The sequence below is a fragment of the Aulostomus chinensis genome, chromosome 14 (assembly GCF_037954235.1).
Source record: "Aulostomus chinensis isolate RoL2024-O1b breed Wild chromosome 14, RoL_Achi_v1.0, whole genome shotgun sequence".
Classification (NCBI taxonomy): domain Eukaryota; kingdom Metazoa; phylum Chordata; class Actinopteri; order Syngnathiformes; family Aulostomidae; genus Aulostomus; species Aulostomus chinensis.
Window position 1 is genome coordinate 4,463,593 of NC_141333.1, and position 14,026 is coordinate 4,477,618.

Here is a 14,026-nt window from a genome sequence, read left to right on the forward strand (position 1 = left end):
TACATACGTGGCAACAAGTGAGGGATGCTGCACTGATCCGTTTTCACATCTTCAATTCTAATCTATAGCGTGTGCAAACAGATATGAAGCCCCCTCACCTGTACAGGCCTGGTTTACTCTGCAGGATGTGTGGATGAACCAGCTGCTCAAACAGACTGTACACAAGGATGGGCAACGAGGTAAAGCAGATGTTGTACAGCGTCAGATAAACACTGTCATACAGCGTCTAGGACACAGACAGAGTTTCACTCAGCACCAATTTACTGGCTGTAAAAAGGACAAATAAACAACCAAACAGGGAGGCTGAACAGAGTCACATAAGTGGGAAAAAACGATGACATCATCATACAGCAACTGGAAATGAGACACACTGCATTTCTTTTTTTTTTACCTTTGAAATGTATATGACAGGTCAAACAGAGGTTAATACAAAAGTGTTACAAATAATAGTTTAATAAATAGTTTAACCTGTTGAGAATTGACTTTTGAAAATTATAAGTGATGCCAAATTAAAAGATGAAACTGAGGAAACCTTTACATCTATAAGCCTTTTTGAAGACATCCTGCAAACTAGCCTGGTGATAGGAGGCATTTGTGTCACTAAAACTACTTATAAGAGACATGACTTACTTGTTGTGAAAACAAACAGAAGAACTGGTATAAAAACTGGGGCGTGATAAAACACACATTCTGCAAAAGACGAAAAGTAAAGGAAAAAACTTCAAAGACATCTAATGAAACTGTTGAGGCAAGTTTAGACCAACGATTCACAATTAGACAAAACTGCCGCTGGGAAAAGTTGTGAAAGCAGGGGGCGTCAACGGTTAACCTGTCCGTTGCCTGACCCAAGATCGGCTCATAGCTACGTCAGTTTGTTCATGAATGTTTATGCCAATTCATCATCACGAGAACTACAACTATAGCATGTAACTCATCATTACATTCACATTACATACGAATATGTCTGCTACTAGAAAAGTTTGTGCATGTCTTACCTTGTAGAAAAAGTACTGTACAAGTGTAGCTATTCGAATGTAGTAGAAGTGACCGTGGACCAACAGTAATTTAGCCAGAAACTTAAATCTGGCAATTGCATAGTCACTGTTTCTCACGGCCTGACGACCCTCCTTTCCCATTATACCTGGAGACAGACACACACGCACACACACAAGCACGCATGTTGAAGGAAATGCAGACAGAGTCTGAGACAGTGGTGCGTGGTTGTGTGGGGGTTTACCTATGCCTACATGGGCTTCTTGTATCATACTGACATCATTGGCTCCATCCCCAACAGCTAAGGTGATGGGTTTCTCTGGAGAGGTTTTTAAAAGACGAACCACCTGGACAAAATATCAGGAGAGTAAATGTTTCATCACATCAACACAACATTACCAACATAACATGAGCAAAAATGGCAGACCAGACAATATTCAGTGTGTAGTGCAGACTTTCATCGAGCGAACTCAAACTTGTCTTGAGGGGATTTTAAGGCATTCCCTCAAGGAATTATTGAGGTATCAAATTAACAACAGGATGGATGGACTGAAAGAAAGATAACCTCAAAACATTATGTCTCTGGCTTTGAGACTTACAAACACTAATTAACTGGTGGGTTGTGTATGCATTGCAGGACGTGTCTACCTTAGCTTTCTGCAGCGGGGCCATGCGGCAGCATAGCACGGCAGAACAGTTTTTACACACTTCCATAAAGAGCTTCTCGTGTTCTCTCAATGCTAAAGACAAACTGGCCCCATCCACAACCAACCCATGCTGTATGACATGATCCTCCTTTATCCTGGGAACACATGGTCAGAAGAGAATGGAATGAAGAGAAACACAAGAAACTACTGTCTACCACTTACTGCCAGACACTAATGCTGTATGTTTACTTTAAACCAGATGCTTTGTATTTATAAAGACGAATGAATGTAGAGTACACAATCACCTTCTGGCCAGCCTGCGGAGCTGCTCAGCACATTCATTGTCAGAACGCTGCTGTAGGAGCTCCAGGATGTTCATGGTTCTGTGGAAGTGACCACAGGACAGACTGACGCTGACGGCTGTCTCATGTTTATCCCCTGTCAGCACCCAAACTTTGATTCCAGCCAGCCGCAGAGCCTCAATGGTCTCCTGGACTTTGTCTTGGAGTCTGAGGATGACAGGTGTAAAAGACAGGAATACATTTGTAATTACTGTATGCTTAACATTATGATTGTTAGCAGTGACAGCTCGATATATCTATTGGCCAGTCTTTAGAGCCCCTTGTGATTATCAACATGGTGAGAAATTATATCAAAAAATATATATATACAGAAAAACATAATCATATGTACTTGGAACAAATCTGCACAAAATGAGTATGTAGCCTAGTAGCAGGCTAGTAATATCGCCATTCCATCTACATGTTTGGATGTGAATCCAAAATGCATGCTTTAAAATATTCCACATAGGTAGTCAAGCTCCATTTGAATCACATGGAATGAGAGTATTTTTTGCATCCTTGGGTACCAATTCCATTTCTATCTGAGAAAAACTGACATAGATTATAAAAAGCAATTCTCATTCTTTTCTGCCCAACCCCAATTAGTATCCCTATAAAAACACTGGATTTCCTCTAACTTTTCTACGGCTAAAGATTCATACCATCAATAATAGTCTGAAAGAAAAAAAAAACCCAACAAAACTAGCCATCTCTTCTGTAATGGAGGAGATCATCTGATTGTAACCATGTGCGCCTGAGGAGGAATTCATTACAGATACAGGAAGAGAGCAGAGAAGAGAAAAGCGAGAGCAGAGAAAAAAATAGAGTAGGAGAAGCGAGAGGCTTATGTGAGGAACAGATGGTGAGTAGATGCAAACATGTATCAACATTCATTTCCAGAGAGGAACAGTGAGGTCACATCTCCCGCTCCCTACTGACTATCCATTGTTTGTTTGCAGGAGATTCTCCCTCCCAATGTGTTTATCTGGGTTTCTGGCAATATGTTGTTTCCTACTGGTTTATGAGGCCCCAGTTCTTCTTTTGTGTTAATCTTGTTTGATTCACATAACTTAAAACACTGGAAAAATTAACTAAAATGAATAAAATACGAATATAAACATTACATGTGCATTTTTCAATGCTTCACAAAGAACAACAGTATGTTACTTTCACACGATTTTCTACTATCAGAATGTTAAAACAGGCAGGCATGAAAGCACAAGCAGAACATTTCTAAAAATTGGAACCACATCATAACGATTGTTGTTATTCTGCAATGTGGAAAGAAAACATTTGTTTTCTCCAAACAGCAATTATGTGTTATTTACTCACTGCCAGTGGCAATACAGTGTTACATAAACTTACATCAAGCCATTCATTCATCATTAATTGGTCAGTGGAAGCAGTTTACAGATGAAACTTTCTAACTTTATTATAAACAGTCTACGACGGGCCTTATTCGCCAACAGGCTCCTCCTTAAATCCCTCTGTGCACTCTATACTGAAACATCTGTGTGCAAACCTGTAAAACTCACTGATCATCCATTTACATTTCTGATTATATGGAGAGTGCAAAAATGTTTCTCCCTGGAGCCTTTGTTCACACTAACTTTATGCTAATTCACGTATAGCCTGAACAATCTAGCTTCAGAGGTAGTGCATAGACATGAAAATGGAATTAATCTTCCATTACAACTCTCGGAAATCCAATAAACATCTAACAAAGACCAGGATATTGCTGGTTTGAACCAGGCAATATATAATTCTATTCTCAATTACAATTTTGGCTTCAGATGATTATCAATGTAAAACGATTACTGCACAGCCTTCTGTTAATCTACAATGCTCTCATTGTGTGATGCAATGATGGAAAGACCCTTTGGTCGACATGAGAGAATTCAGCTGATGAGGAACAACAAGAAGCAAGCATGTGGAGTCCAAAGTCATGAGTCATGGATGTCGTGTTAAATAATCATGACGTTGTGACCAAATGTATTAGTGTGGAGGTATAAATATGATGAGAAGTGTTTTGCTAATGTCAACAACAATATATTTCGATTTATAGGGGTCCATACTTGTCCTCCACCCCCGTTGCTCCCAGCAGATGCAGGTCTTTCTCGATGTAACTGAAGGCCTCCTGCAGTCTCTCCTCCCTCTGCTGCAGCGCGGTGCGGGCACTGTTCAGACGCCTGTCCACATCAATATACTCCTCTGGGCTGAAGCGGCGACATGCCACCACCAGCGTCCGCAGACCTTTCTACATTGGGATGGGAAAGATAGGTAATTGGTAGAGAAAACAGGAAAAAACAAATGTTAGGAATATTAGAAATGAGTCCTCCTACCAAAAAAAAAAAAAAAATTTGTGTGGCACAGTAGAAGTGAGAATGTTGAGGTTGGTTGGTTGGAAAATGTGGGCAGGAGGGAAAAAAAAAGGGAGACCAACAGATGCAGAGAGACACAGAAAAGAAAATAAGATAATCAAAGCTTGGCTTCAAATCACGCAAGCAGCCTGAGGGGCAGACGACCACAAATCAACCCAGTAGAAAGCACCGACTCCTAAGTACAATGACATGATGTGGGTGCCGTGTGTATGTGTGTAGTTGTTGTTGCCAAGAATTTACAATCTAATGCAAACAGAGAGCGACAGAGCCAAAAGTAATCACTACAGTGCTCCAAAATGCCAAGTCTGCCAAGACAGCAATGCATGATTGCGTGAATATGGAGCAAAAGGCATTTCAGGATCTGATATTTGAAGGTTTCATTATTTCAAGTTCTAAATACATTTTTCTGTGAATAAATTCTGTGGCATTGCAGACATATATTTGCGTTTCTCACCAAGGCAAACTCGTCTACATGGAGTCTTGTCTTTTCTATCTCACCACTGGTAGTGAAAGGCAAGATGGACGACTCTGCTCCCTTGGTGAACAGCATTTGGCCTCCTTGTGGATCAAGAATAAGCCACAAAAAAAAAAAGACGTCACGAGAAAGCAAACTTCAAATTAGCATTTTTAAAATACAACAGATGTGTATTTGTATCGAGAATTAATGCATGCAAATCCTGTAAATATGTATTTTTCCTCTTCTAAATCATTAACGTATCTTTAGAGAAACAACTGTTCCAAACAAACCAGTTACAAATGCACACTTCATTTTACCCGTTTCCTCTAATAGTCTAAAAATACTTCAAAGCTCTGTTACCTGAGGGAGTCTGTAGGATGACACTCATCCTCCTGCGGTTTGCATCAAACTCTAATACATGAAGCAGTTTGTACCTGAGAGAGCGAAGAGAGACAACTGTAATTTTTCCATTGGTAGGTTTCCAAATTCCATGTACTGTATGAGGTAAACTGGTAACTGTAAATTTTGGTACACATGCAGTTGATCCCCAGATTTCTTCGCTACACCCTATCTTATTATGAGGTTGCTGCTTTTATCAATACTTATGTTGAGGGCACAGCTGTCTGACTACATTTTGGCCAGAGTTTGCAGGAGCAGACTGATGATGCAATGAGCAGACTTGAGAGGCTGACAGAGCAGCGGTTCTCCTCCCAGAAAAAAAGGCTGAATTCAAAGTAAATCAAATGGTCAGCGATGGAAACTGCCCAATTTAAGCTTCTGCAGGTTAATTTGTGGTGGTTTGTGGTGGTGGCTGCTAGGGAAATCAGGTTTCTTGGTTACCCTGATTATGAAAGACAGGTTTTATGTTTACATGCCAGTTAAGAAATATTCTTACTGGAGACAGTTGACTGTAATCTGGTTGCTTAGTACATGTGGACACATAAGAGCATTGACCATTATCTGAAAAGTGGAACTACTGCAAAGAAGGATGTTACAGATTCAAACAAAGATTACATTGAAACCAACTTGGAAAATTACAATGGCACAGACATTATAAAGCCTTGCTCAACAATCATTTTCCATCATCCTTTAAACAACTTCATGAAGCTGAAAAAAACCCCAGAAAAAAAAACAGTTTTTTGAAGTGAGATGTTTAAGAAGATGGAAACATACTTCTCTGACTTGCCAAATGATTTGATTTCCATCGTATCCCCACTGCATCTTGTGAAGGCCACCCCAATTCTGAAAGACAAGGCATTAGTTAGAGGGGTTTTCTTTTTTTTTACACTTTAAATAATAGGTGAGAATCTGGTTTGGAGGCCTTTAAAAGACTGTTGCGTGTTGCTGTGTTTATCCAGCAGGAGCAAGGTGGAACATGGGGGGGGGGGGGGGGGTGCAGGTGAACCATCGATAACCAAATAAAAGGACGTAATCAAATCAAGGACTCACAAAGTGACTTGCAAATCAGCCCAATTATTTCAACATTAAAACAGTGCCAGGACTGACTGTTGTATCATCTGACCAATGGTTTCTGATACATTAAATTTCAACAGACAGACAGTGGTACTTCAAGTTCAGCTTACAGTTGGGGGTCAGACTTTAGACTCTGCAACATTAACTGAGTGTTATTTTTAATCACAGATTACTGAGTGTACAGTTCCAGCTGTTGGTTCTTTCAGTCCATATCAACACAGTCTTGGCTTAACGAAGCATGGATGTACAGGGCCACGGGGGCTCACCTTTGCTGCTTCAATTAATTGAATTTGATGCTTAAAAACTACAGGGGGCACTAAGCCAGGATCGCATCATGCGCCATGGGTCCTTTAAGTTTTCTAAAACAACAAAGCGGGGCAGTTTAATAAGATGCCATGGTGTAATATATATAAAATACTCACACAGCAAGAGTGACAAATCTCAGTAATAAATGAATGAAACAGCCTCATGGATCCTTAATCCTCAAACAATTCTATTTCTGCCTGCACTGTTGCAGAGGAGGTTTTGCTTCCATTTTAACTAAATTGGGCATTTCACTCTCCCTTTTTTAATCTATTAGTAACATTGACTGAGACCTCAACTCCAGGGAAAGAGAAAAGATTATGGATAGACGTGGGAATGTGGGAATCTTGTATTGTTATAAAATAAATTGGCAAAATATTCAGTCAGGCTGCTTGCTGGTTATAGTATTCTCACTTCCATTACCAAATTTGCTGATGCTGTTAACAAGCCACGTGCTCCAGTAATGTTATAAAAGCTGATGATCAAGGTTTTCGTAGTTTTCCGTAATGCAGCACTGGGCTAACAATGTTATAGCACAACTCACTCATTACCTCTTTGCGGCCTCTACCAAGGCTTTCTCATCTGGTGAAGAAGCGTAGTACTCCATATGATTGGAAGAGAAACCGTTTACGTGGGAGAAAGGGTCTCCTCCCCCAACCAGGCAGTCTGGCTGGTCATAGCTGATTTGAACTGTGTGACACAGTGACACCGCCTTGAGAAATAAGATTTCCTCACCAATCTGGAACCAAAAGAAACAGCAGGGGAAGATTAAGAGGTGAGGCAACACAGTAAGTTATGGAAAGGTCATTAAAATTCATCGCTTCGAGAGACATTTGTTTTTCTTCAAAGGACAATTAGGTAAAGATCCTTCGGCGTAGATCACCTGTTGCTGCAATTTTTGTAGGACATCTGAGCATTCGCTCATTCATAGAAATGTTTATAAAACTGTGATTTCCTTATACACAAATCAACTGGACACGCTCAGTTGCCCACAACTGCATGTGGTGTGCAGCAAATGTAGCATGCTCATCCACACAACATTATTCCACTCGCTCTCTCTGCTTGCTGTGGGAGCCGCATAATGTCATAGTGCATTAAATCTATCAAGGCTTATGAGAAATATTAAAGATTTTAAAAATCCATCATCCTAAATGCTTAAAAGAAGTTAGCAACAGCAATCAAAATACTGAAGGGATTCTGCTTTGACGATGGAAGCTATGGTAGCAAATAGGGTACGTTTTACTGGATTTGCTTCTTAAATCACAGCGTGGTCAAGAGCAGCAAGCAGTACTGGATGTGACAGTGGCATTTCGAGGGGAAATACCATAGAACCACAGAGTCCCATCTAGCTCTAGACTTGACTTCATTATGAAACAACTCACTAAAGTTGTGTTAGCAGTTTTTGGCAGATAGAAATTATTAAATATTGTTCCAAAAAATGGTGTAATTCTGCTGTGAAAATCACCATCATCATTTCTCACAGGTGACACAACTCATTAGTCCAACCGTTTAAAAGCTGAGTGGAAAAGCCGGCCTGACACTGAGAGTAACGGGGTGTCTGTGCTGTGGATCGGCTTGCTAAACAGATGCAGTGTTCACAGTCAATATGCGCAGTTTGTGTGTGACCGCGTCTGTCAAATGTAAATGAGTGTTACCAGGTTAGGTGTCGACCCATCTGGTGAATCATCAGTCAGTCCCTCTGGCACCAGTTTGCCATTAACTTCCCGATACTTGGTCCCGTTAATCGAACACTCACGGAACTGCATCTCGTTTTCCGTTAGCGTACCCGTCTTATCAGTAAACACATACTCCACCTGACAGACAGACAGATTGTACAACACATGGTGTAATCAAAGTTAAAGAGGTTGGACAAGATATCAGTACTGCAATATAGCACAATATAGCGTTGATGCACTGCCAATAAATGTCAATAAATTATCTTAAATATTAACATCATATTAAAACATTTTTGTCTTGCTGTCATAGTTGTTTTTTCATGTTTGTTAAACAGGCACACAGTTCCGATTCTGAGAAAACATAACTTCTGGTAGCTGGAGATGAACATTACTATCGCATTCATTATTATAATTCTATTACTGATAATGCAACTGTGGTATGTAATGACTTATATACTGTGCCTAACTGGAACTCTCCTGACACGTATATGTTTAGTGTAAATACATCATGTATTTGCGTCCTTGCTCTTCTCTTTCATACCTGCCCCAGCTCCTCATTGAGGTCGGATGTGTTGACCTGAGCTTTCTGGTCACTCTCCTCGTGGTAGAGGTCCAAATCCCAGCCAATAAAAAAGGAGCCCAGAAACTTCTGCATCTCCACAGTAACGTAGAGTGAGATGGGTATGATGAAGTTGTAGAGAACCATGAATGCCAAGAAGTCGGAGATGAATTTCAAGATCTGAAGGAGGTAGATGAGAGCACATTTTATTAGAGGGTCAATGGGAGGGTGAGGAGGGAAGAAAGGAAGAGAATGAGCAGTCACTGATAGTTAAGAGTACAGAAAATGCAAACTCAACATGTCTGCATGGGAAAGGAGACCAGAATATAAGGAGGAATGAAAATGGAGGAAGCACAGACAAATGATAGTTGGTGCAAGCCCAAAAAAAAAATGAGTGCAAAAGGAAAAACAATTATCTCTAAAAACCCAACTCTTTTCTTAACAAGCTTTTAAAACGTTGCAGTGGCTTTTTCACGAAATTAAATGTGGGATAGGGACTTGATGATAAATTGATATGTGCTGGCAATAGACACTCCATCAATACCAATACGAATTTTTTTAGAATGTTTGATAACTTAATTTAAATGCATTACATCTGGCATTAATTTGCAGTTAGTACTCTTCCCTCTGTCCCCTGGCAGAAGGACAGCACTGTTTCATTACATAGAGGCTGCTGACTGATGAGCGTTGGCAGGTAGGCTAATGGGTGGTCAGACTGGCCCACTGAAAGGCTCTACCGCCTGTCAGAAAATCTAGACACGCAAAAAGCGTCCTACCAGAAACCATCGACAAGCATTTTTGTAGATGAGGTTCAACCATGGACTTGTCTTTACATCTTCACTAACTCAATTTAGAGAGAAGAAAATTGAGCACCATATCGAGGAAAAGAAATTGGAAGAAAGTGTATGTTGAATGGAAGATAAAAAAAGAGAGAGAGAGAAAGAGAGGTGGAAAGTCAACAGCATTTTTGCTTGGACTGTATATCTGGAGCTGATAGCCTGCATTACCTAACAAAAACCAAAAGCAACAGGAATGCATTTTTTGAAGGCGTTTGTGAAGCCGACTGACCGAACTGCTGTTCCTCTCTTGTTCAGTCTTTTGGTTGTAGAAAGGCTCATCCCACTTGTCCTCAGCCTGCCAGGCATACTTCAGAATGGTACTGAGGATAGCCTCAAACAGCAAGATGCCCAGATAGATGATGAGGAAGGTATTCATAGACCTGACGTGGGACAAAAGTAAAGTGAAATTGAGTGTGTGGTTTACAAGAGGCTGTATTTTGCTAACTCAAGGAGCAGAAATTGCTCACTTCTCCACTGCAGAGCGTTTCTGGGACTTGCACTTGTAGTTGAGGGCCATTTTGGACTCCATCCCTGTGTAAACCGCCACACCTGAAACGGCACGGCCAGTTTAAATATTAAGACTTACACAAGATTAGCAAGGTAGCTCATGGATCAACTTAAGAATTAAGTCAAAAGAATATAACACAGCACACATTAATGTGTAGAGTGCAAAAATAATAGATGACCTGAGCCAAATATGAATATTTTGAAGAAAACAGATGGTTACATTTCCACACCACTTTGACTTAATGTTTACTGTACATGTGAGTGTGTTGAGCAAAGACTCAGTTGTCTGATAAATATGAAACAATACCATAATTAAGCACATAATTCCTCCTCTTTCCTTTTTTTAGAGGTTTTTTTTTTCAACTTCAGTTACACAGATTTCATCATGCATTGTTGATGAATTTCCTAGCAAATATTGATTACCATGGAATCACTAGTAGTGTCCTGATACCATCGCTGTCACTGGCAAAATATAAGGGCAGTATGGTATAATTAGTTACTCTGATTCCCACCCCTATTTATGCACCCATGATAGATCATGGGTACTGGCTCTAAATGTAGATATACAACAGTATGCAATGTTTATTGTACATTAATGGTCCATTAGAACCATTTGCTACAATGTGGTTCAAGGCCTGGAAAACTTGCAGATGAAGTTAGGCCTTCTGTTCTTCCAGCCACATGACAATGAGAGACTGGCAATGCTGCTAACATGAACTGAGCCAGCTATATTTTGCAAGTTTTGCAAGACGGTTACTTTTAATTCTCACTGTATCAACTCACCGAAAATCTCTTTGGTATTTTTCAGCCTTGCCCCTCGCAGCAGCAAGTTTTCTGGACCCAGCGGTCTGATGTAAAAGTAAACATATGCAAAAATGAGTTCATTGAAAAATGGATGTCGCCACGGGATGCAGAGAAACCTCCATCCAAACAAAACACAAACACACCTTCATTTGTAATCAATGAATTGTATCACCTCACACATCATCATCTTCTGTTGTGGCAAAGATGCACACTGCTGATTAAACACCTCAGCAACGTAGTGAGCTGAGAAAGAATGCTAGCAATTTTTTTGATTTCTTTTTTTTTTTTTAACTGATGCTCTTAAGTATCTAGTCCAACAAAACACTTGATGCAGCGCGGAAAATATGAAAGGTGACCGACCAACTAACACCACCGCTGCAGCTGAATGAAGACGTTCTCACCTGACAATCTCCTCGCCATGCTGTGTCACTGTAATCCGACCAACAAACCTGAAAAACAACCACAAACATTTTAGTTGATTCAAATGATAGAAAACAGTGACTATGCTTAAGAACTGAAGCAGAAAAACAAGCAACTACAAGAAATAAGACAAATGCAAGAAAATCTGAGAAAGGCATTCACTTCAATTACCGGGTCAATATAGAACCTGTATTTACATGCAGCTGGCCAGTCATTAGAATTCTGTGACAGATTTTATTTGTTTAGCAAGGCTGACATATTCAAAGGTGACTGGGTGTTTATGCTGCAGCCTGAATGGGCTTTATGGTCATTCGCACCAATATAAAAGAGTAGTGACAAAGACAATTATTACTCAAATTAAATCCATTGTATATCAGCATAAAATTACTTTTTATGGTTGTTACATCAAAAAACCTTACACATCATTTTTTTGTCGAGCCAGAAATGACCATATTTAGGTGAAAGGGTGGAGAACCACGGATACACACCACTCCCCCCACTGCAGAGGCTAAAGAGGGCTACTCTGATTTCTCATCATTATAATTTGACCCTAAAAAGGACCATAATTTACCAAATGAACATCATTACTTATTGAAAAAGAGAAATTGAGATCATAAAATGTTTAGTGGGTAATTTCCTCAAAGATTTCTATACATTTGGTATCAGTCGCAGGCAATATTACATTGGTAATACCATCTTACTAACCGTAACGAGACACAGGCAGACAGACTGAAACAAACTATGCCTGAATTTAACAGTCAATTTTCACACAAGGCAAATTTACTGTATAACTGATAGAAGTTGCTGCTTCAAACATGCCAGCTGAAACAGGCAGGCAGGCAGGCAGATCTCAGTCTGCTGACATTGCTAATGTGTCTTAACAGTCATATGTTTACCGTTAGAAGCCAATTTCATCCAGTTACATGCAAACCTGAACAAACTAATCACAAACCTAGTTACCCATAAGCACAACTAAGAAATAGACATTCTTCCAGGTTAATGTACCTACCTAATTGTTTTCCTGGATAAAAAAAGATTTCTTATTCACAATAAATTTAGGAAATTGGGTAACTAGAAATGGCTGCAATAACCTCTTACTTAAGTGCATGTAAATCCAAGGAATGGATGAAAAAAGAGACCTCAACTGGGGGTGTGGTGGGGGGTGGGTGCGAGGAAAACTGCCAATGAAACAAACTGCCCGATCTAAAAATACACTGATCGATCTTCAGGCCGGCTTAGACACACCAGCTGAAGATGGGTTGCTGTAGAGGTGGTAAAGCTGTCTACTTCCACAACCCATTCATATCACCCATTCAGTTTAATTACTGTCCAGTCCAGCAGGATATTATTCTAACATACACAAATTATGTTTTTTATGGGGCGTAGAAGGATTTTCAAGGGTTCCTTAAGGGATGTTCTGCGCTGAGAGACTCAAAATGAAAATAAAACACAATAATGGTCATACATGAAGCCTACAAGGCTAAATATAATTTTTTACCACCTGTTAATTTGTCTTTCAGCAGAATTACCAATAGAACATAGGTCCAATTTACATAAAACTTCATGGAGGGGTGATGTAGGTAAGAACCTGCTTTCCCATTTGAAGCAGATCCCTTTAGCACAGTGAAAAACTTTTCTTTCCTCTTTGTGCATTGGCATTGACAGGGATTTGCCCTCTACAAAAGACTTAACAAAGGGCGTTTTGTACACGTGGACCCTGCAGGTGTGTGTACACACAAGTGTCGATTACCTGTACAGGTCAGCTTCTGGTTGTTGACACTCCACTACAGCCTGCAGGGCCTCCAGCTGAGACACCGACTGACACACTGCTGTCTCCGCCACAGAGTAGTGGGTCTACACACAGACACACACAAATACGATTACTTTTTAAAACAATTGTAGCACTGTTGAAAATTGGAAAACAATGATCTCTTTGATCGTGACAGAGAGCTTGTCCTATATAGGACAGGATCCTCCCTCAAAACTAGTCTTGTTTTACGTGACCTAATTTTTTAATGTTTTACCATAGTATGAATGATGTGTCTTTATATCTGTTAGAAAGCACCTGGTTTAAAAAATACCTAAAAAAAAAAAAAACTATTATTATTATTGTTGTTGTATTTCAAGCAGATACATAGTTAGACTGAAAACATTTCTTTAAGTAAAACAACAGGTTTGGTTGGTTGCAACATCTGTGCATAAGGAAAGCTGCACCTTATCTGTCAGCTTAATCAGGTTAAACAAACATCTCCAAAAGCTTATGAGTACATCTCATTGAGGCTCCCAACATGCATGACAATTTCATAAGAGCTTCATTAGCCCTCAGTTCTGGGGGTAACAACCTGTCTTTCGACTGTGAACTGTTTATCTTTGTCCAAAAATCTGCTGTTCCTAGTTGAACTTATTTGCAACCACTTATTTGTTTCAATCAATATCTGTTTAAGTTCCTATATATTTGCAAAATATTATTTCCAATAAGTGTGCATGTCTAATAATTGTTACAGATAGAAATTAAACATTTATTTCTCAAAATCTCACACCTAAACCTGTTTTAGTGTTTTACAGCATATAGTTACACAACATAATAAGTCCAGTGGCCCTTGATTCAACCCTTCTTAGAAATCCA

At 39.7% G+C, this 14,026-nt stretch overlaps 1 protein-coding gene across 6 annotated transcripts in view; it reads right to left on the reverse strand.

Annotated features, from left to right (window-relative positions):
• The window catches only part of atp11b (ATPase phospholipid transporting 11B), a 53,500-nt gene that overhangs the window by 24,932 nt on the left and 14,542 nt on the right, over positions 1 to 14,026 (reverse strand). For 4 of the 6 annotated variants that reach the window (XR_015119376.1, XM_086225447.1, XM_086225444.1 and 1 more), the window contains exons 7-23: positions 13,151 to 13,254; positions 11,382 to 11,429; positions 10,960 to 11,024; positions 10,137 to 10,218; positions 9,899 to 10,049; positions 8,813 to 9,010; positions 8,251 to 8,409; positions 7,147 to 7,334; positions 5,993 to 6,061; positions 5,180 to 5,253; positions 4,817 to 4,920; positions 4,057 to 4,238; positions 1,946 to 2,149; positions 1,642 to 1,795; positions 996 to 1,340; positions 631 to 690; positions 99 to 226 (exon numbers count right to left, since the gene is read on the reverse strand). Coding sequence is in view for 5 of the 6 variants with exons in the window: in XM_086225447.1 (XP_086081573.1) it covers positions 99 to 226; positions 631 to 690; positions 996 to 1,340; positions 1,642 to 1,795; positions 1,946 to 2,149; positions 4,057 to 4,238; positions 4,817 to 4,920; positions 5,180 to 5,253; positions 5,993 to 6,061; positions 7,147 to 7,334; positions 8,251 to 8,409; positions 8,813 to 9,010; positions 9,899 to 10,049; positions 10,137 to 10,218; positions 10,960 to 11,024; positions 11,382 to 11,429; positions 13,151 to 13,254 (2,315 nt within the window). In the remaining variant the exon portion in view is untranslated. The remainder of the gene's footprint in view (positions 1 to 98; positions 227 to 630; positions 691 to 995; positions 1,341 to 1,641; positions 1,796 to 1,945; positions 2,150 to 4,056; positions 4,239 to 4,816; positions 4,921 to 5,179; positions 5,254 to 5,992; positions 6,062 to 7,146; positions 7,335 to 8,250; positions 8,410 to 8,812; positions 9,011 to 9,898; positions 10,050 to 10,136; positions 10,219 to 10,959; positions 11,025 to 11,381; positions 11,430 to 13,150; positions 13,255 to 14,026) is intronic. The other 2 variants (XM_086225450.1, XM_086225449.1) reach the window with 1 other exon arrangement.